Source organism: Spea bombifrons, chromosome 13, assembly GCF_027358695.1.
Source record: "Spea bombifrons isolate aSpeBom1 chromosome 13, aSpeBom1.2.pri, whole genome shotgun sequence".
In the NCBI taxonomy this organism is placed as follows: domain Eukaryota; kingdom Metazoa; phylum Chordata; class Amphibia; order Anura; family Pelobatidae; genus Spea; species Spea bombifrons.
The window spans coordinates 25,564,567-25,587,493 of record NC_071099.1 but is presented as its reverse complement, the minus strand read 5'-3'; the positions used below and the strand labels follow the sequence as shown (position 1 = coordinate 25,587,493).

At 46.5% G+C, this 22,927-nt stretch overlaps 1 protein-coding gene and 1 long non-coding RNA gene across 3 annotated transcripts in view; one reads left to right on the top strand and one right to left on the bottom strand.

Moving 5' to 3' along the window:
- BAHCC1 (BAH domain and coiled-coil containing 1) overlaps positions 1 to 2,261 on the top strand; it is a 68,136-nt gene extending 65,875 nt beyond the window's left edge. For both annotated transcript variants that reach the window (XM_053454115.1, XM_053454114.1), the window contains exon 28: positions 185 to 2,261. In XM_053454115.1, the coding sequence (XP_053310090.1) occupies positions 185 to 391 (207 nt within the window). In that variant the 3' untranslated portion in view covers positions 392 to 2,261. The remainder of the gene's footprint in view (positions 1 to 184) is intronic.
- Positions 1 to 21,247, bottom strand: part of LOC128472067 (uncharacterized) — a 99,572-nt gene extending 78,325 nt beyond the window's left edge. Inside the window, exon 1 of the long non-coding RNA XR_008346145.1 lies at positions 21,070 to 21,247. This is a non-coding gene — a long non-coding RNA (uncharacterized LOC128472067). The remainder of the gene's footprint in view (positions 1 to 21,069) is intronic.
- Between the last annotated feature and the right edge of the window lie 1,680 nt (positions 21,248 to 22,927).

Below are 22,927 nucleotides of genomic sequence, written 5' to 3'. Positions count from 1 at the left end.
TGGTCGCTCGCAGGTCAGAGGACATTCTTAACCCGTAGCCAGTTAATTGCACTCAGGGTCTCAATAGCCTAATTTATAGATTTGGCAAGGCATGGTGGAACTTAACGAACTAACTAGACAGAGTTATATGAATTCACCTTTTCCCTGAACATCGTTGTAATCATATATTGCTTTGTTTCATCAGAATGCGCTTTACCAGTCCTCTCACGAGGACGAGAATGATGTTCAGACAATCTCACATAAGTGCCAGGTGGTGAGCCGCCAGCAGTATGACAAGATCAGCCACGGCAGGCGCTACCAGGACAGGCAAAACCTCTACTACCTGGCAGGGACCTACGACCCGGGAACTGGACGGCTAGTAACAGCTGAAGGTGTTCCGGTGCTGTGCTGAGACGCCAATCTTGTCTGCCGGCGAAGGGTGTCACTTAACTGCACTTCTTAACACTAGCACATGCAAAGACACGAAGGCAACCATGTACAGATACATATGTACATTAATATGAACTCGGACATGGATACGCACAAATCCTAAACCTAGAAGACGCCTCCATCCACGCAGTCCCTTTTTTGTGTGGGTACACAAAACGAAACTCGTACAAGAGAGCGCTCTCACAAACCTCTAACGCTTACACTAATGTATACTGCACCGTTATACGTTTCTGTTCAGAAACATCAACCTTGGTGACCAGGACTGGTTCTGTCTTCTAAACACAGCTAATCATCGAAAAACATCCAAACAGTTAAAACATTTCTTCAATCCATTTTTTTTGTTTTGGTCCTTGTTCTACGCAGGAACAGGAAAGTTAATTGGAGGAATCCCACATTCAAGGGCTACTCAGACCGGGTAGATGGCAAGCCTTGCTTGTTTGTTATTTTATAGCGATCATTGTTATTAATCTCATCTAACCGAACCCCGCAGCATTACTGTGGCTGCCAGCCAAACGCTAAGAGGAAGCATGTCTAAAATCTGCCCTTCCGAATCTAAAGGAGAAACAAAAACCAGAAGGATCTGTAATGCTCCGTGGGACGCATAAAACCGTAGAACAAATGTGTTACGGGCCTTCTGAACCTGAAGAGCTGAGCTCAGCAATGCTAGGAAGAAAAAATAATAATAACTTAATTTTTATACCTGCTGACAACCCAATAGCTGCAACCAATGAAGAAAAAGTATTTGCTCTTAACAACCAACAGTATTAAATGTCTTTCCTGACCTTAGAGGCCAACACAGCATCATAAAACAGTAACAGGAAGTTAACCATAGCACTTCCCAGCCCAACAGGAAGTTGAGGCCCCCCACCTTCTATCGAAGGACATTGTTGGATCTAACAGATGCTAAAAATCTTATTTTTATGGCACTTAAGATTTCTCTCAGTACTTAAAGACACAAGCTGAGAAACACAGTGCCCAAAATACATACAGAGTAAGCCCTGTTTCAAGGAGCATGCAGTCGGAGTATAATTTAATGAAATATATGTTACATACGGAGATGTTAGGTGCAGGATAATCACTATTTGTCAATATGTAAATGCAAGAAACAAAATGAAAACATTTCCTAGCAAATCTGCTCCAGCCCATTTTATTTGTAATTATTTGTATTTTTTTGTGTGTTTTATTTGTATTTTTTTCTTTTTTTTTTTTCTAATTTATGGTCAACAGCCTCAAGTTTCAAGCCATACTTTCCCCAGTACCTCTTAACAGCTTTTCTTCCTGAAAGGCAGGATCAGGTGTAATAATTATCTATTTATTCACTTTGTAAATACATTTTTCTTTTTTGGAAAGTTTTTTTATTAACAAAACAAAAATAATAATAAAAAAAAAATCCTTAAAAAAAATAAATAATAAACGTAAAAGAAAAAAAATCTTTCCCCTATTTTGCTGGCGCTAAACTATAAATTATGCACTGTGCTCCCTCAGCAAGGCTGGTAATATTAGGATTTATGTATAATTTGTAATTATATATGGGGATTAACATGAAAAAAGCACTTGGGAACTAAGCAGGGACTTGAAGGGGGCAACGAACGACAATTTATGTATCTAAAAAATAAAATCGTCACATTTAAATGCTTTTATTGTTTAAAAAAAAATGAAAAGAAAAAAAAATATACCAAATTCCTGGAAATATGTAAATAGATCTGAAATATTTTTTGTGTTGTTTAAGACATTTTTTAAGGAAAAAGTAAAGAAAATGTATTGGGAATGTCGATATGGTCCGATGGAATAAAAAAAGGAAATATTCTATAAATATATATTATATAAATGAAGTGTGGTCTGGCATTTATTTTGCATTTATACCTGGAAAGTCGGCATGGCATTAATATGTTTTTATACACATTATTGGGTCTTTTGGGGCTATAGAATCCAGCGATACTCCATACCCATTCCTAGAAAAGAGGGACTTTGGGGGGAGGAAAAGGGGACACTCGGGAAGTAATATTTCAGATGGAGAATAGACTTATTTTTCTAGAGAGAGTACGTATGATCATGAGATGTATGACTATACAGAGTTAGGGGACCATTGACATCTGTAACTATGGATCTGTATTAGGTGAGTTGCCCCAGTTACAGTCAGCAGTATACATACAGTATGTGTAATGTATAAACTCACAGGCTGCGGGGCACACGTTATACGGGAAAATGGCTGCTACGGTCATCCCACAGAGACAGGTAAGTGATGGACCTCACCACCGGTTTAGACTTATGGTTCCTGGACACATCCTACGAAGAATGCGCCTCCAAGAACCCGTGCCAGGTCTCCAACCTCACTAACATTCATCAAACCAACTGCAGAGAGGAAAAGAAGAAATACCCAGCGATAGGAAGCGTTTACCTTCAGAAAAACAAATATTTAAGAAAGATCTTCACAGCTCCTGATCTGCTGTAACTGCTGCGCCAACCAGAGCAATGCGGCATCTCTCCTACTACAGAGGAACTACAAACAAGTGACTTTCCACCTGCTACACAGACACTTATCTCAGGACACCTACCTCTCCCCTCCTCCTAATACACAGACATCAGGACACCTACCTCTCCCTTCCTCCTAATACACAGACATCAGGACACCTACCTCTCCCCTCCTCCTAATACACAGACATCAGGACACCTACCTCTCCCCTCCTCCTAATACACAGACATCAGGACACCTACCTCTCCCCTCCTCCTAATACACAGACATCAGGACACCTACCTCTCCCCTCCTCCTAATACACAGACATCAGGACACCTACCTCTCCCCTCCTCCTAATACACAGACATCAGGACACCTACCTCTCTCCTCCTCCTAATACACAGACATCAGGACCACCTACCACTCCCCTCCTCCTAATACACAGACATCAGGACACCTACCTCTCCCCTCCTCCTAATACACAGACATCAGGACACCTACCTCTCTCCTCCTCCTAATACACAGACATCAGGACCACCTACCACTCCCCTCCTCCTAATACACAGACATCAGGACCACCTACCACTCCCCTCCTCCTAATACACAGACATCAGGACACCTACCTCTCCCCTCCTCCTAATACACACACATCAGAACACCCACCTCTCCCCTCCTCCTAATACACAGACATCAGGACACCTACCTCTCCCCTCCTCCTAATACACAGACATCAGGACACCTACCTCTCCCCTCCTCCTAATACACAAACATCAGGACACCTACCTCTCCCCTCCTCCTAATACACAGACATCAGAACACCCACCTCTCCCCTCCTCCTAATACACAGACATCAGGACACCTACCTCTCCCCTCCGCCTAATACACAGACATCAGAACACCCACCTCTCCCCTCCTCCTAATACACAGACATCAGGACACCTACCTCTCCCTTCCTCCTAATACACAGACATCAGAACACCCACCTCTCCCCTCCTCCTAATACACAGACATCGGGTCACCCACCTCTCCCCTCCTCCTAATACACAGACATCAGGACACCTACCTCTCCCCCTCCTCCTAATACACAGACATCGGGTCACCCACCTCTCCCCTCCTCCTAATACACAGACATCAGAACACCCACCTCTCCTCCTAATACACAGACATCAGAACACCCACCTCTCCCCTCCTCCTAATACACAGACATCAGGACACCTACCTCTCCGCTCCTAATACACAGACATCAGGACACCTACCTCTCCCCTCCTCCTAATACACAGACATCAGGACACCTACCTCTCCGCTCCTAATACACAGACATCAGGACACCTACCTCTCCCCTCCTCCTAATACACAGACATCAGGACACCCACCTCTCCCCTCCTCCTAATACACAGACATCAGAACACCCACCTCTCCCCTCCTCCTAATACACAGACATCAGGACACCTACCTCTCCCCTCCTCCTAATACACAGACATCAGGACGCCTACCTCTCCCCTCCTCCTAGTACACAGACATCAGGACACCTACCTCTCCTCTCCTCCTAATACACAGACACCAGGTCACCTACTACTCCCCTCCTCCTAATACACAGACATCAGGACACCTACCTCTCCCCTCCTCCTCATACACAGACATCAGGACACCTACCTCTCCTCTCCTCCTAATACACAGACATCAGAACACCTACCTCTCCTCCTAATACACAGACATCAGAACACCCGCCTCTCCTTCTAATACACAGACATCAGAACACCCACCTCTCCTCCTCATACACAGACATCAGGACACCTACCTCTCCCCTCCTCCTAATACACAGACATCAGGACACCTACCTCTCCTCCTAATACACAGACATCAGAACACCCACCTCTCCTCCTAATACACAGACATCAGAACACCTACCTCTCCCCTCCTCCTCATACACAGACATCAGGACACCTACCTCGCCTCTCCTCCTAATACACAGACATCAGGACACCCACCTCTCCTCCTAATACACAGACATCAGGACACCTACCTCTCCCCTCCTCCTAATACACAGACATCAGAACACCTACCTCTCCCCTCCTCCTCATACACAGACATCAGGACACCTACCTCTCCTCTCCTCCTAATACACAGACATCAGGACACCCACCTCTCCTCTCCTCCTCATACACAGAAGTCAGAACACCTACCTCTCCTCCTAATACACAGAAGTCAGAACACCTACCTCTCCTCCTAATACACAGACATCAGAACACCCACCTCTCCTCCTAATACACAGACATCAGAACACCCACCTCTCCCCTCCTCCTAATACACAGACATCAAAACACCAACCTCTACTCCTAATACACAGACATCAGAACACCTACCTCTCCTCCTAATACACAGACATCAGGACACCCACCTCTCCCCTCCTCCTAATACACAGACATCAGGACACCTACCTCACCTCTCCTCCTAATACACAGACATCAGGACACCTACCTCACCTCTCCTCCTAATACACAGACATCAGGACACCTACCTCTCCCCCTCCTAATACACAGACATCAGGACACCTACCTCTCCTCCTAATACACAGACATCAGAACACCCACCTCTCCTCCTAATACACAGACATCAGGACACCTACCTCTCCTCTCCTCCTAATACACAGACATCAGGACACCTACCTCTCCCCTCCTCCTAATACACAGACATCAGGACACCTACCTCTCCCCTCCTCCTAATACACAGACACCAGGTCACCTACCTCTCCCCTCCTCCTAATACACAGACATCAGGACGCCTACCTCTCCTCTCCTCCTAATACACAGACACCAGGTCACCTACCACTTCCCTCCTCCTAATACACAGACACCAGGTCACCTACTACTCCCCTCCTCCTAATACACAGACATCAGGACACCTACCTCTCCCCTCCTCCTCATACACAGACATCAGGACACCTACCTCTCCTCTCCTCCTAATACACAGACATCAGAACACCCACCTCTCCTCCTAATACACAGACATCAGAACACCCACCTCTCCCCTCCTCCTAATACACAGACATCAAAACACCAACCTCTACTCCTAATACACAGACATCAGAACACCTACCTCTCCTCCTAATACACAGACATCAGGACACCCACCTCTCCCCTCCTCCTAATACACAGACATCAGGACACCTACCTCACCTCTCCTCCTAATACACAGACATCAGGACACCTACCTCACCTCTCCTCCTAATACACAGACATCAGGACACCTACCTCTCCCCCTCCTAATACACAGACATCAGGACACCTACCTCTCCTCCTAATACACAGACATCAGAACACCCACCTCTCCTCCTAATACACAGACATCAGGACACCTACCTCTCCTCTCCTCCTAATACACAGACATCAGGACACCTACCTCTCCCCTCCTCCTAATACACAGACATCAGGACACCTACCTCTCCCCTCCTCCTAATACACAGACACCAGGTCACCTACCTCTCCCCTCCTCCTAATACACAGACATCAGGACGCCTACCTCTCCTCTCCTCCTAATACACAGACACCAGGTCACCTACCACTCCCCTCCTCCTAATACACAGACACCAGGTCACCTACTACTCCCCTCCTCCTAATACACAGACATCAGGACACCTACCTCTCCCCTCCTCCTCATACACAGACATCAGGACACCTACCTCTCCTCTCCTCCTAATACACAGACATCAGAACACCTACCTCTCTTCCTAATACACAGACATCAGAACACCCGCCTCTCCTTCTAATACACAGACATCAGAACACCCACCTCTCCTCCTCATACACAGACGTCAGGACACCTACCTCTCCCCTCCTCCTAATACACAGACATCAGGACACCTACCTCTCCTCCTAATACACAGACATCAGAACACCCACCTCTCCTCCTAATACACAGACATCAGAACACCTACCTCTCCTAATACACAGACATCAGAACACCTACCTCTCCTCCTAATACACAGACATCAGAACACCTACCTCTCCCTTCCTCCTCATACACAGACATCAGGACACCTACCTCGCCTCTCCTCCTAATACACAGACATCAGGACACCTACCTCTCCTCTCCTCCTCATACACAGAAGTCAGAACACCTACCTCTCCTCCTAATACACAGAAGTCAGAACACCTACCTCTCCTCCTAATACACAGACATCAGAACACCCACCTCTCCTCCTAATACACAGACATCAGAACACCCACCTCTCCTCCTAATACACAGACATCAGAACACCCACCTCTCCCCTCCTCCTAATACACAGACATCAAAACACCAACCTCTACTCCTAATACACAGACATCAGAACACCTACCTCAACTCCTAATACACAGACATCAGGACACCCACCTTTCCCTTCCTCCTAATACACAGACATCAGGACACCTACCTCACCTCTCCTCCTAATACACAGACATCAGGACACCTACCTCTCCTCCTAATACAAAGACATCAGAACACCCACCTCTCCTCCTAATACACAGACATCAGGACACCTACCTCTCCTCTCCTCCTAATACACAGATATCAGAACACCTACCTCACCTCTCCTCTCCTCCTAATACACAGACATCAGGACACCTACCTCTCCCCTCCTCCTAATACAGAGACATCAGGACACCTACCTCTCCCCTCCTCCTAATACACAGACACCAGGTCACCTACCTCTCCCCTCCTCCTAATACACAGACATCAGGACGCCTACCTCTCCCCTGCTCCTAATACACAGACATCAGGACACCTACCTCTCCTCTCCTCCTAATACACAGACACCAGGTCACCTACCACTCCCCTCCTCCTAATACACAGACACCAGGTCACCTACTACTCCCCTCCTCCTAATACACAGACATCAGGACACCTACCTCTCCCCTCCTCCTAATACACAGACATCAGGAGACCTACCTCACCTCTCCTCCTAATACACAGACATCAGGACATCTACCTCTCCCCCTCCTAATACACAGACATCAGGTCACCTACCTCTCCTCCTAATACACAGACATCAGAATACCCACCTCTCCTCCTAATACACAGACATCAGAACACCCACCTCTCCTCCTAATACACAGACATCAGAACACCCACCTCTCCCCTCCTCCTAATACACAGACATCAAAACACTAACCTCTACTCCTAACACACAGACATCAGAACACCTACCTCTCCTCCTAATACACAGACATCAGGACACCTACCTCTCCTCTCCTCCTAATACACAGATATCAGAACACCTACCTCTCCTCTCCTCCTAATACACAGACATCAGGACACCTACCTCTCCCCTCCTCCTAATACACAGACATCAGGACACCTACCTCTCCCCTCCTCCTAATACACAGACATCAGAACACCCACCTCTCCCCTCCTCCTAATACACAGACATCAAAACACCAACCTCTACTCCTAATACACAGACATCAGAACACCTACCTCTCCTCCTAATACACAGACATCAGGACACCCACCTCTCCCCTCCTCCTAATACACAGACATCAGGACACCTACCTCACCTCTCCTCCTAATACACAGACATCAGGACACCTACCTCTCCCCCTCCTAATACACAGACATCAGGACACCTACCTCTCCTCCTAATACACAAACATCAGAACACCCACCTCTCCTCCTAATACACAGACATCAGGACACCTACCTCTCCTCTCCTCCTAATACACAGATATCAGAACACCTACCTCTCCTCTCCTCCTAATACACAGACATCAGGACACCTACCTCTCCCCTCCTCCTAATACAGAGACATCAGGACACCTACCTCTCCCCTCCTCCTAATACACAGACACCAGGTCACCTACCTCTCCTCTCCTCCTAATACACAGACACCAGGTCACCTACCACTCCCCTCCTCCTAATACACAGACACCAGGTCACCTACTACTCCCCTCCTCCTAATACACAGACATCAGGACACCTACCTCTCCCCTCCTCCTAATACACAGACATCAGGACACCTACCTCACCTCTCCTCCTAATACACAGACATCAGGACACCTACCTCTCCCCCTCCTAATACACAGACATCAGGTCACCTACCTCTCCTCCTAATACACAGACATCAGAATACCCACCTCTCCTCCTAATACACAGACATCAGAACACCCACCTCTCCTCCTAATACACAGACATCAAAACACCCACCTCTCCCCTCCTCCTAATACACAGACATCAAAACACTAACCTCTACTCCTAATACACAGACATCAGAACACCCACCTCTCCTCTCCTCCTAATACACAGACATCAGAACACCCACCTCTCCCCTCCTCCTAATACACAGACATGAGGACAGCCACCTCTCCTCCTAATACACAGACATCAGAACACCTACCTCTCCTCCTAATACAAAGACATCAGGAAACCTACCTCTCCCCTCCACCTAATACACAGACATCAGGACACCTACCTCTCCCCTCCGCCTAATACACAGACATCAGGACACCTACCTCTCCCCTCCTCCTAATACACAGACATCAGGACACCTACCTCTCTCCTCCTCCTAATACACAGACATCAGGACACCTACCTCTCCCCTCCTCCTAATACACAGACATCAGAACGCCTACCTCTCCCCTCCTCCTAATACACAGACATCGGGTCACCCACCTCTCCCCTCCTTCTAATACACAGACATCAGAACACCCACCTCTCCTCTCCTCCTAATACAGAGACATCAGAGCACCCACCTCTCCTCCTAATACACAGACATCAGAACACCCACCTCTCCTTCTAATACACAGACATCAGAACACCCACCTCTCCTCTCCTCCTAATACACAGACATCAGAACACCCACCTCTCCCCTCCTCCTAATACACAGACATGAGGACAGCCACCTCTCCTCCTAATACACAGACATCAGAACACCTACCTCTCCTCCTAATACACAGACATGAGAACACCCACCTCTCCCCTCCTCCTAATACACAGACATCAGAACACCCACCTCTCCCCTCCTCCTTATACACAGACATCAGAACACCTACCTCTCCCCTCCTCCTAATACACAGACATCAGTTCACCTACCTCTCCTCCTAATACACAGAAGTCAGAACACCTACCTCTCCTCCTAATACACAGACATCAGAACACCCACCTCTCCTCCTAATACACAGACATCAGAAGACCCACCTCTCCCCTCCTCCTAATACACAGACATCAAAACACCAACCTCTACCCCTAATACACAGACATCAGGACACCTACCTCTCCCCTCCTCCTAATACACAGACATGAGGACAGCCACCTCTCCTCCTAATACACAGACATCAGAACACCTACCTCTCCTCCTAATACAAAGACATCAGGACACCTACCTCTCCCCTCCACCTAATACACAGACATCAGGACACCTACCTCTCCCCTCCGCCTAATACACAGACATCAGAACGCCTACCTCTCCCCTCCTCCTAATACACAGACATCGGGTCACCCACCTCTCCCCTCCTTCTAATACACAGACATCAGAACACCCACCTCTCCTCTCCTCCTAATACAGAGACATCAGAGCACCCACCTCTCCTCCTAATACACAGACATCAGAACACCCACCTCTCCTTCTAATACACAGACATCAGAACACCCACCTCTCCTCTCCTCCTAATACACAGACATCAGAACACCCACCTCTCCCCTCCTCCTAATACACAGACATGAGGACAGCCACCTCTCCTCCTAATACACAGACATCAGAACACCTACCTCTCCTCCTAATACACAGACATGAGAACACCCACCTCTCCCCTCCTCCTAATACATATTCATCAGGACACCTACCTCTCCCCTCCTCCTAATACACAGACATCAGTTCACCTACCTCTCCTCCTAATACACAGAAGTCAGAACACCTACCTCTCCTCCTAATACACAGACATCAGAACACCCACCTCTCCTCCTAATACACAGACATCAGAAGACCCACCTCTCCCCTCCTCCTAATACACAGACATCAAAACACCAACCTCTACCCCTAATACACAGACATCAGGACACCTACCTCTCCCCTCCGCCTAATACACAGACATTAGGACACCTACCTCTCCCCTCCGCCTAATACACAGACATCAGGACACCTACCTCTCCCCTCCTCCTAATACACAGACATCAGAACGCCTACCTCTCCCCTCCTCCTAATACACAGACATCAGAACGCCTACCTCTCCCCTCCTCCTAATACACAGACATCGGGTCACCCACCTCTCCCCTCCTTCTAATACACAGACATCAGAACACCCACCTCTCCTCTCCTCCTAATACAGAGACATCAGAACACCCACCTCTCCTTCTAATACACAGACATCAGAACACCCACCTCTCCTCTCCTCCTAATACACAGACATCAGAACACCTACCTCTCCCCTCCTCCTAATACACAGACATCAGGACGCCTACCTCACCTCTCCTCCTAATACACAGACATCACGACACCTACCTCTCCCCTCCTCCTAATACACAGACATCAGGACACCTACCTCTCCTCTCCTCCTAATACACAGACATCAGGTCACCTACCTCTCCTCCTAATACACAGACATCAGGACACCTACCTCTCCTCTCCTCCTAATACACAGACATCAGGACATCTACCTCTCCTCTCCTCCTCATACACAGACATCAGAACACCCACCTCTCCTACTAATAGACAGACATCAGAACACCCACCTCTCCTCCTAATACACAGACATGAGAACACCCACCTCTCCCCTCCTCCTAATACACAGACATCAGGACACCTACCTCCCCCCTCCTAATACACAGACATCAGGACACCTACCTCTCCTCCTAATACACAGACATCAGGACACCCACCTCTCCTCCTAATACACAGACATCAGAACACCCACCTCTCCTCCTAATACACAGACATCAGAACACCCACCTCTCCTCCTAATACACAGACATCAGAACACCCACCTCTCCTCCTAATACACAGACATCAGAACACCTACCTCTCCTCCTAATACACAGACATCAGAACACCTACCTCTCCTCCTAATACACAGACATCAGAACACCTACCTCTCCTCCTAATACACAGACATCAGGACACCTACCTTTCCCCTCCTCCTTATACACAGACATCGGGTCACCCACCTCTCCCCTCCTCCTAATACACAGACATCAGGACACCTACCTCTCCCCTCCTCCTAATACACAGACATCAGGACACCTACCTCTCCCCTCCTCCTAATACACAGACATCAGGACACCTACCTCACCTCTCCTCCTAATACACAGACATCAGAACACCCACCTCTCCTCCTAATACACAGACATCAGGACACCTACCTCTCCACTCCTCCTAATACACAGACATCCGGACACCTACCTCTCCCCCCTCTTAATACACAGACATCAGGACACCCACCTCTCCTCCTAATACACAGACATCAGAACACCCACCTCTCCTCCTAATACACAGACATCAGAACACCCACCTCTCCCCTCCTCCTAATACACAGACATCAGGACACCTACCTCCCCCCTCCTAATACACAGACATCAGGACACCTACCTCTCCTCCTAATACACAGACATCAGGACACCCACCTCTCCTCCTAATACACAGACATCAGAACACCCACCTCTCCTCCTAATACACAGACATCAGAACACCCACCTCTCCTCCTAATACACAGACATCAGAACACCCACCTCTTCCCTCCTCCTAATACACATACATCAGAACACCCACCTCTCCTCCTAATACACAGACATCAGGACACCTACCTCTCCCCCCCTCTTAATACACAGACATCAGGACACCTACCTCTCCCCCCCTCTTAATACACAGACATCAGGACACCCACCTCTCCTCCTAATACACAGACATCAGAACACCCACCTCTCCTTCTAATACACAGACATCAGAACACCCACCTCTCCTAATACACAGACATCAGGACACCTACCTCTCCCCTCCTTCTTATACACAGACATCAGGACACCTACCTCTCCCCTCCGCCTAATACACAGACATCAGGTCACCTACCTCTCCTCCTAATACACAGACATCAGGACACCTACCTCTCCTCTCCTCCTCATACACAGACGTCAGAACACCCACCTCTCCTCCTAATACACAGACATCAGGACACCTACCTCTCCCCTCCTCCTAATACACAGACATCGGAACACCCACCTCTCCTCCTAATACACAGACATCAGAACACCCACCTCTCCCCTCCTCCTAATACACACACATCAGAACACCAACCTCTCCTCCTAATACACAGACATCAGAACACCTACCTCTCCTCCTAATACACAGACATCAGAACACCTACCTCTCCCCTCCTCCTAATACACAGACATCAGAACACCTACCGCTCCCCTCCTCCTCATACACAGACATCAGGTCACCTACCTCTCCTCCTAATACACAGACATCAGAACACCTACCTCTCCTCCTAATACACAGACATCAGGACACCTACCTCTCCCTTCCTAATATACAGACATCAGGACACCTACCTCTCCCCTCCTCCTAATACACAGACATCAGGACACCTACCTCTCCTCCTAATACACAGACATCAGAACACCTACCGCTCCCCTCCTCTTAATAAACAGACATCACGACACCTACCTCTCCCTCCTCCTAACACACAGACATCAGGATACCTGTAGTAGATTGGGAGCAAAAATCAGAGATCTCACAAGGCTATAAGAGCCCTGGGCTGGCTGTGTATGTATGATAAAGAGTCGTGGCGATGCTGAGTAAGGTAGACGGTGGAGGAGGGGGAGCAGATTGTCACGGTGCTGTCAGTGTGTGTCAGTAGGCATTAGCCATCTCCCCCTGACACAGTGTCTCGGCTCGGGAATTAACGTGTGCGCTATTACACAGCACCCTGAGTGCTACAAGCATGCGACATGCAAGTGACATGTTACAACGGGACATCTGTATCTATTAAATGATTTGTAGTCCTCTGCATTGTTAGCTCTTGGGTACGAGACATCTGGTTTATCTGGGAGGGTTATCTAAAGATTCACCGCATGTTAAATATGCCAGACAACGTGCGCAAAGCCTGCAAAACCACTAACGGAGACGTAAACACTTGATCATTGGACCTGGAAACCAGAGTCAGGGTTTTTTTTACCCCAACTTCAGGGGCTCACGCAGTCCGATGCTGACTCCTTAAATATTCTATTCTGATATAATGATATCGGAGCATCCCAGCTACCTTTTCATCACTGCTGAAATTCCTGCTTGAATACAGGTGACTGCATTTAAAATATCTTTACCTACCAACACGTCATGGCTTTCTGCTGCTGCCTATGGCATCTGGGAAAATGATGGCCCCCACCATAATCAAGCAGTCCAGGGAAAGTCCTGTAAACTTATTGAATGTTACAGGACAGTAGTAACAAATTAGCAAAGGTTTAAGGATATATTGGCTACACTGTGTATCTGCTTCTTGCTAAAAGGTGCCTATGCATTTATGCAAACATACTCTAATATTTCAGTAGGATTAGGTAACAAAAAAACAGTAGTTTTAACATCACAACAACTGATTTTCTGACTGATTGGGGCATTTTATTGGTTGCTATGGCGATAAGACTTTTTTCGACAATTTATTAAGTGGCAGCGCCAGATCCAGGATGGGAGGGGCTTAAATTAGCTTATTGCCAATTTCCACCTATGGAAATATGTATTTATACTATCTTCTGGTTTTATTATTTAAAAACAAAAAATAACTGTTAGGAATCTAGTTTAAAATATCAATTTTATACTTTGCTTGGGTTCTATCAGGTGCTTCACATTTTACCTGCCGCTCTAACGACCATCTAGAGTAGGAAAGACACAATACTTTGACAATAATATTATTGTGGTTCTATTTAGATTATTTCATTTAAAAAATAAATAAATAAAACCAAACAAGAAACCAGGAAGCCTTTAATTAAGAATAATCTCCGAGAAAATCGCCTTCGACAGATAGGGTTGCCACCCAGCAGATACGTTACCAGCAGGAAGGTAAAAATGTACCTTGAGATCAATGCTAATCCTATGAAACCAATAACCTGGACAGGATTTTCAATCTGAAAACGTGGTGATGCTATTAAAAGAACACTACGAAATTAACCTCTTGCTTTCCTGGAAGGCTGAGGCATATGGAATAGCCCGGGGCTTTCAAGTGACAAGACAATGGGTGTGTGGGTGTGTAGGGGGGGGGTCTCGTTCGTCTCTCTCTGCTAGATGATGAGAGTGAAGCCACCATTGGTTGCGGCTGCGATCGCAATGTTTCGGCCACTTTGTGTCAGAACTGCTAGCACTCAGTCATCCCTGGTGATAAAACGGTTATTAAACCATTCTCCCTGATAGTAATATGGAAGGCATTGGAAACACAAGAGGATTATTAATGACTTTGAAGCCAGTACGGTGCAAGATGTCGCAGTCAGGTCACTTTTATCCTATGAATGGCTTGATTTGTCTGATTGGAAATGTAGGTGGGTACAGGAACCGGACTTCCTGCGGATGAAATGGACCCTAATGATCCAACAATAGGTACTCAACCTTAGCTCAGGACTGAAAAAAAACTACCATTCAGGATGATGTGTGTTCAGCACTTAGGGCTGGCTGGGGGTGATGGGAGGCCAGAGGATTTGCAGCACCCTGGGTCCCCAGTCCTTTAGGCCAGAGGATTTGGGTGCTCTGATACTTATTTTCCTATTCTATTGTTCTGTGCAGGGCGATCTGCACATGAGAAAAAACAGGGAAAATTCAGTATGTCACACACACAGGGACAGACGTGCAGGCAGAGGAGGTACAGCTATTTCTGGTCGCAAGAGCTTTCAATCGAAACGCCTGTATGCATCGCAGGTGATATTCCATTAGAAAAGTGACCGCCTGGGTCTCTGAGACGAACCCAGATGCATCCCCATGGACGACACTTAACAATACATTACCAGGCAGAACAAAAGGGAAGCCCACGGCCAATCACGGGCCAAAGATGCATTTTGGCGTGCTCTGATAGGTCAGCGGCGGGCCAGTGGCTGCTGTGCATTTCCTGACTGTCAAAGGCACGTGGGGCGAGATGATTAGAACCTTGTATTTATTGGCTGCCAGAGCCCCGCCCACCCCCTACACACTCATAGCTGCTCCCAAGCTACAATTAACCCTGCATGTGCTGCAAAGGTGTGGGGGGGCATTAAAGACATTTAATTTAAGTATACCCTTTTATTCCAGGTATAGAATTGTACTGTTTTACCCACAGAAGGAAAAGCACCATAAAGATGATAGCTTTATTGGCTACGTGAATTGCATTGGATTGCAAGCTTTCAGGGCTACTTAGGTCTCTTCTTCAGGAGAAAGCATGCAATCTCGGGCAATAAAGGTATCCTCATTAGCCAATTTACCATCTTTACCAAATCTGCTTCCTTTTGTTCCAGGGAATGTATTAAACGCTAAAGCATAAAAGATCTCTTGGTCCGAAAGACCGATGGATTCTTTAGTCAAAGGCTAAACGATTTAACCATAGAAAAATCAGTGGGTTAATGCATAGGGTTGACAAATGTTTTTAGAATTTAGAAGCCCTTCAGACACACCCTGGAACCCACTTCATTTTCTAAGGGGGTCTTCAGAACGAGGTATGTCCTCTATATAAAACAGGGAAAAAATCCTAAGTGTTAGCTTGTGATGTTTTATCTCCTGAGGCCAGGGGAGCCAGGGGTTAATGTAATTGTTTGTATGTAAACAAACAAGTGTTATTATGTTGTAACTCTGCGTAAACAAACAAGTCTATTAACACTCCATCAAGTTATTAGGAGTTTTGAATATTTATAGAACCATATTTAACGTGGAGGTCGGGGGGATACACTTACGGAATCCCACTCTGTATACGTTTTATATTTCCTACGATCCCTCACGCTTATAGTTTAATAACCTTTTGGCGCTTGACGTTCGAGGCTTCAAGTGTCTGATGTGAATGAGTAAACTGGTATTTTTGGACTGATGCTGATATTCGGCACTATGCTCAGTTCCAGTAATATCTAATGCTTAATCCCGGTGTACAGGATGCACTAAATAATGAATTTCACGGGGTTAATGAACCAAACTTCCTTTCTGTGCATCTCTGGGCACTGATCTCACATTTTACTGCAATAGTCCTCTCCTCACCATTAGGGTGGCCCCACCGGCAACCATCGGGTTACCATCCTGCCGTCCCCTGACCTTGGCAGAAGGGTATGTGGACACCACAAGACCACCGGTTGATAAATGGCCGATCTTTTGGCCTGTAGAATGAAGCCAAAATAACTTAACATACAAGATCCCGATTCTAGAGAAGCCTAAACATTGTCCTAGGGGTTTGTATAGTAGGGCCGAAAACACAAGAAAAGCAAACACACAACACTGGAGTAAATAATACTTTCCCTAATTAGGCAGCAGCACCCAAAAAAGCTTCCCTCCAACACTTCATAATCTATACAACTCTTCCAAATGGGGCGCACATCCAAATAGGGGGAAAAGAGATTTTTGACACAAAATAGTGTAACCCCGTATGCAAATGAGGCTTAGCAGTAATGCACTCACATTTCCAAGGACATAAATTAGCTCATCATAAAATATTCTTTAATTCTTCATAGCTAAAACATATAAAAAGAGTCTGGGAACTGTAGGGTCACATACCGGGGCTGGTGCATTTAGTACATATTGGGAAACTATAGATTTTTTTTTTTTTTAACACACATTTCAGCTAAGGGGTGAAATAAATACGGGCTTAACCTTTAGGGTGAGGTATCGCTGTGGGGTGATATAAGGGAAGGGAGGAATCTATGTTGGCCAATATTGAGAATAACCTGACTCAAGACGCTTTATTCTCCTTAGAGTGTCTTAGATAAAGCACATGAGCGATGCGGACGCGACATAAAAAACATGCCAGTAATGCCAATCTCCCCTTCTGTACTTCTGAGTGAGTGTGCGAGTGTGTGTGAGAGTGTGAGTGTGTGCGAGTGTGAGTGTATGAGAGTGTGTGTAAGTGCAGCGCATGAAGAAACAGTTACAGAGAAAAACGGACCTGCTTTGGGATACTGGATCAGTGCTTTCACCGACTCTTTCATATTCTACTCTGAAATCACACCATCCTCGCTGCTATATCACAGCTGAAACTCCTGCTTGAATACAGATGACTTTGTGACCATTTAACTGCTACCATTAGCAAGTCGCTGCGTGTGAGTTTCTTTAGGTGGTGGGGTGCACCCATGCACCTTAAGCTGTGGTATAGCGAACAATGTGTCGCTGTTACAGTCCATGCTGGTGATTATTTATGTGTAAGTTAAATAAATATAAGGCTGGGAAATCTTTTGATCTATAAATTTAGTAGCCATTTGGCAAGCACAATGCACAGATCAACGTGTCTGCTCTTTTGCATGGCAGGTGCACTTTAAACATGACAATGAGCCCCAGAGTCCCGTACACACGGAGAAATGACCTGTGAGGTATGTATAGCCCCGAACACATTACAGGAGACCCCTGAGGCTTGCCAAGCGCTGTAAACACAGTGCAGACACCCTCGAGATTTAAAGAACTCCGCACAGTGGAACAAGAGACCTAAGAGAGCGCAGCCTCTGTGCTTTTACCAGCTACGGTCAGCTAAGTCTCTGGCGACGTGCGCGGTTTGTGCTGGTGCTTGAGGTGTTAATGACAAGGCAATGGCATAACACACAGTGATTTAGTGATGGGCTGATGGGGAGGGGGATACTTTTGCACAAGGTAGGGGAGGAAAAAGGAAACAGATTTCAAGTGTGATACTGTATCTGGAATGAAACAGGCTTAGCATGGCATCCTGTCACGGTGATATACACCGGCACAGCTGCAAGTACCCTACCCATCATCCGACTGTCAGCTCTGTGGGGCAAATTCCTGGGATAGCATGTTGCATATGCAACAATATTTAACTCTCCTCTTTCATGCATTCTCCTCCATGATCCTCGGCATGGTCTGTGTGGGTAAATCTACATGCAGTTCTGGGGGTTTGGCAGCCGTGTCTCCACGTCGGAGAGCTTGTGACTCTTATCTCCCCGGCCCCCCTCAATAAATCTGCCTGCAGTTTAAGCTTTCTTTCTGCTGCGTAAAAACAGCAGACTTCAGGTCTTTAGGTAGCCGGGCGACTCAGAACTTCACGGAAACATATTAATAATTGTCAAAACAAATCTATCTGCATTTTTTTTAAGAAATACAAAAAGAAATAAAAGATTTTCAACGCTTAGATCTGGAAGCACACCACCTCATACTTTAAACGCTCACGTAGTTTTTTTATTGCAATGTAGCAGCAAATCATCTTTTATATGCTTGCTTGAATTACGCTGAAGATTCATTGAAACGCGAATTACAAAGGGAAAAAAATACTTGAACGATATAACTGCAACCAGGACTATGACGCCTTCCAGTTGATATTGGACTACGACTCCTATGAGGCTCGGAAGCGGATCTAGACTATTGTACAGCAGTGTGGAATCTGATGGCGCTATAGAAATTCATAATAATAATAGACCAAGGGGTGCCAAAATGTACCCCCCCCCCGAGTTTTGATAAACTACAACTCCCATGACCCTTGCTCCAGCTAAAAGTTGGGTGCTATGGTAACCACAACACTAGGACTTTTCATTGTCAGAGATGTAAGCTCAGGGCTCTCCTTGCCTCTTGTTTCTGTAAATCAAATTGTACCGTCATGCATTACTTTTTTATTATGTCCTTTTACCCATTGTACAGCGCCGTGGAATATGATAGTGCTATATAAAACAATAAATAACATTAAAGCATTGTAAAGGGTTAATTTTACCAGTTACAGATCCGGCTGTACATTCCTCTCATACATAAATTTCCCCAGAGAGATCTGGAGTATCTGACATTTCCATAATGTCAGTCTTTCTATTCCAAGGAACAACCCCTCTCAGTGATGTGCGCCGATCGCTAGGCCAAGTTCTTTGGAGCCTCCTAGTTGTCTCTATGACTTTTAGATTAACGGCAGGGCTCGACAAATCCCAGGCGCCAGGTCGCCATGGCGACAGAGAATTTTGTCCTGGCGCCTAGGTTTTGTCAGCCTCTTACATCCATAAAAAATTGTGGATGTAAGAGGCTGAGTAACCACACGGGGGCGCTGCTGTCTGCCCAGGAGTCTGGGCAGACAGCACAGCCACTCCGAGCCCGCCCCCGAGCCTGAGATCACTCCCACGGAGTGATCCTGTAGGCTCTAGGCTGAAAACGCGGTTGCTGCAAAACCAGCAATCGTGTTTTCAGCTACCACAGGCAGCTTCAGGGAAGGGGGTTGTGTGTTGATTGGGTCCCCACACAAGTGTGGGGACCTGACCCAACACCCCCCTGCTGCCTGATCGCTCCATGAGAGCGACAGTGCAGCGTTAACCCCTTCAATGCCGCGATCGCGGCATTTAGGGGTTAATTCTCGTTTTGTACAGGGCTCTGCTGCTGGTGGTCTGCCTGGAAGCCCATGCAGACCAGCAACAGCAAAAACGAGCCCCCAGAAGCCCTTTGATGATTCCTGTAGGCATGGAAGCCTACAGCAGTCATCAAAGACTCCCCCCTGCAATGGCTGGTCTATAGACCAGCAATTGAGTCCCAGCTGCCAGAGGCAGCTTCAGGGACAGGGGAGAGGGTTCTTTGGTCTCCACATGAGTGTGGAGACCTGACACAACACCCCACTGCTGCCTGATCGCTCCATGAGAGCGACAGTGCAACGTTAACCCCTTCAATGCCACACTTGTGTATGACACATTCGTGGCATTGCAGGGGTTAACATTTTTTCCCCACAAGCTTGTGGGGACTAAACATCAGTCAATGCTGTGCTCCAATGGAACATCAGCATCGAGAGAGTTAAAAAAAATTAAAAAAAAATGAATAATAAAAAAAAACCTGCACTGACCTGAAAGTCCAGGGTGCTTCCAGGTCAAACGCTGTGAGTTTAGTAAGTGGGCTGATGATGATCGGATCCCTCCTGACCAACTGTTAGTTTAAAAAAATCCTGGCTCCTAACTTTTTTACCTGGCGCCTAGATTCACAACAAATTTGTCAAGCCCTGGATTAACGTCTATTGAAGCCCTTTAACAATAGTGTTTGGGTAAACCAACAGCAATGATTAAGCAATGAAGTTATACGGTTAAATAAAAATATACCCAAATGAAAGTCCGCCTACCTGAGATGATTTCACGTTTGTTTTTTTAACTCTTCTCCCATCACCCGGCAGCGTTTCTTTTCCTTGGCAGTCAATATCCCTGCTGTGTCTCATAGCAGCACCCCGTTCAAGCCGGTATACAACAGAGGCATCAGCCCAACCGACTGGTAAACATCACATGCACTTCCGAACACCTCGGATCCTGCCAAAGAACGGAAACGTTTTAATATATTTTTGAACGTTACAAATGTACTTTTAAATATAGAACGGGCAAAATTATATTTCAATGCAATCTATGACAAAGCTTGCCGGGCCGGCGGCTGCGACTCAGAAACCCGGAATCGTCTCATGTCTGCCGTGCGTACCATGCCCACCCCGGGTCCCAGGGTCATGAGGAGCAGCATAACTACATAGAACCTTCTCAGTTGGGCTATTAAAGGGTTAATATTTCAAGAGTTTCCAGGCCAGCTCATTTAGAAAGTTCTCAGGCATGACTGACCCCCCCCCATGCAAATATCACACCTATCCTGCAATGGTCTTTGCTATGTGATATCCTACAGATGGTCCTAGGCCTCCTAATTGTCCCTCATTGGGACTGATGTCTCCTCTTTTCCAGGGGTGCTGAGTATGAGTGTGAGTATGAGTGTGTCACAGGGTTCTACAGCCCTCAAGTGAAGAATGCATAAATTATACACTTATAGCTAGCAACCAATAAATCACAGATTCACATCATACGTCTCTAAAATCCTGGTTCCAAGGACAATTGTGGAATATCTGGCACTTTCTACCGGTGGCCTTAAAAATGAGACTCAGACTCTCTCATAATGCTGAGCCTCTAATCTCTGTGTCCTCGCTCCGTGTACCAAAGTGAAGTGTTCACCCAAACTAACAGCTCCACACAAACATTCACTCTCAAAAGCCTCAAAAAAAAAAAAAAACCCAAAAAGGAGACCTCTGAGGTCCTGAAAGCTTATGCGACGCTACATCTTTTTCTACGTTGACCCAATGAAAGGCATCACCTTCCGCTAAAGACGATCTTTCCTTGGACTGGCGCGGCTTTTCCAATTTGCCATCAGACAACCTGCGAATCCCTTAATTACAGACCAACAACAAAACCGCGCTACCGTGCTTCAAAATAGGCCATTTATAATTGATCGGAGGTTTGCAAACTCTTCTGAAACCGGGCAGAGGTGCTAATTCAGTATTCCCTTTAAAGTGCATTGCCAGTGTGGGCTTTCTGCACAATCCGGCAGCCGGCTGTGACAGATGCCACTTTAGCACTCTATACTACGACATTATTACCATATTTTATTAATTAAGTGTCAGCTCTGCGACTCATCTTTAAGTCTATGCCTTCAGTGTACCGCTTTTTAAAAGCGCACAAAGAAGCAGAGCGGAGCAGTACACGGTAGAGCTGATTCTTTATGGCAATTCTAATGAAGACACATTTATGCTAATGAAGTCCCTTTCCTCATACACCTTAATTAGCCAGATGGTCCCTCTGGGTGATTAAGACCAAGACACTATATTGCTCCCTACAAGACAGCATGACAACGAGATAATAGACCTGAACACTTAGAAAAGACAGAGGCATAACACAAAATATTTTGGGGTCCCCACGAGCTGCATTGAGGGGTCTCTCTCTCCTTGTATCTGTCCTAAATAGAGGATTTGAAAGCTTGTGTCTCAATAACGCATTGTGAGTCGACCACATGGAAACTGCAACTAAGGTTTCTGCTGCAGCCGATTTTACACCTCAGTTGGTGAGCAGAGATCTTCTGATCCCCAAACCCGGCCCATCATTCTCAAAAGTGGGACAGAACCAGGACTGTCCAGCTGCAAAAAACACGACACTGGGGAGGTATGCCGTCTTCAAAAA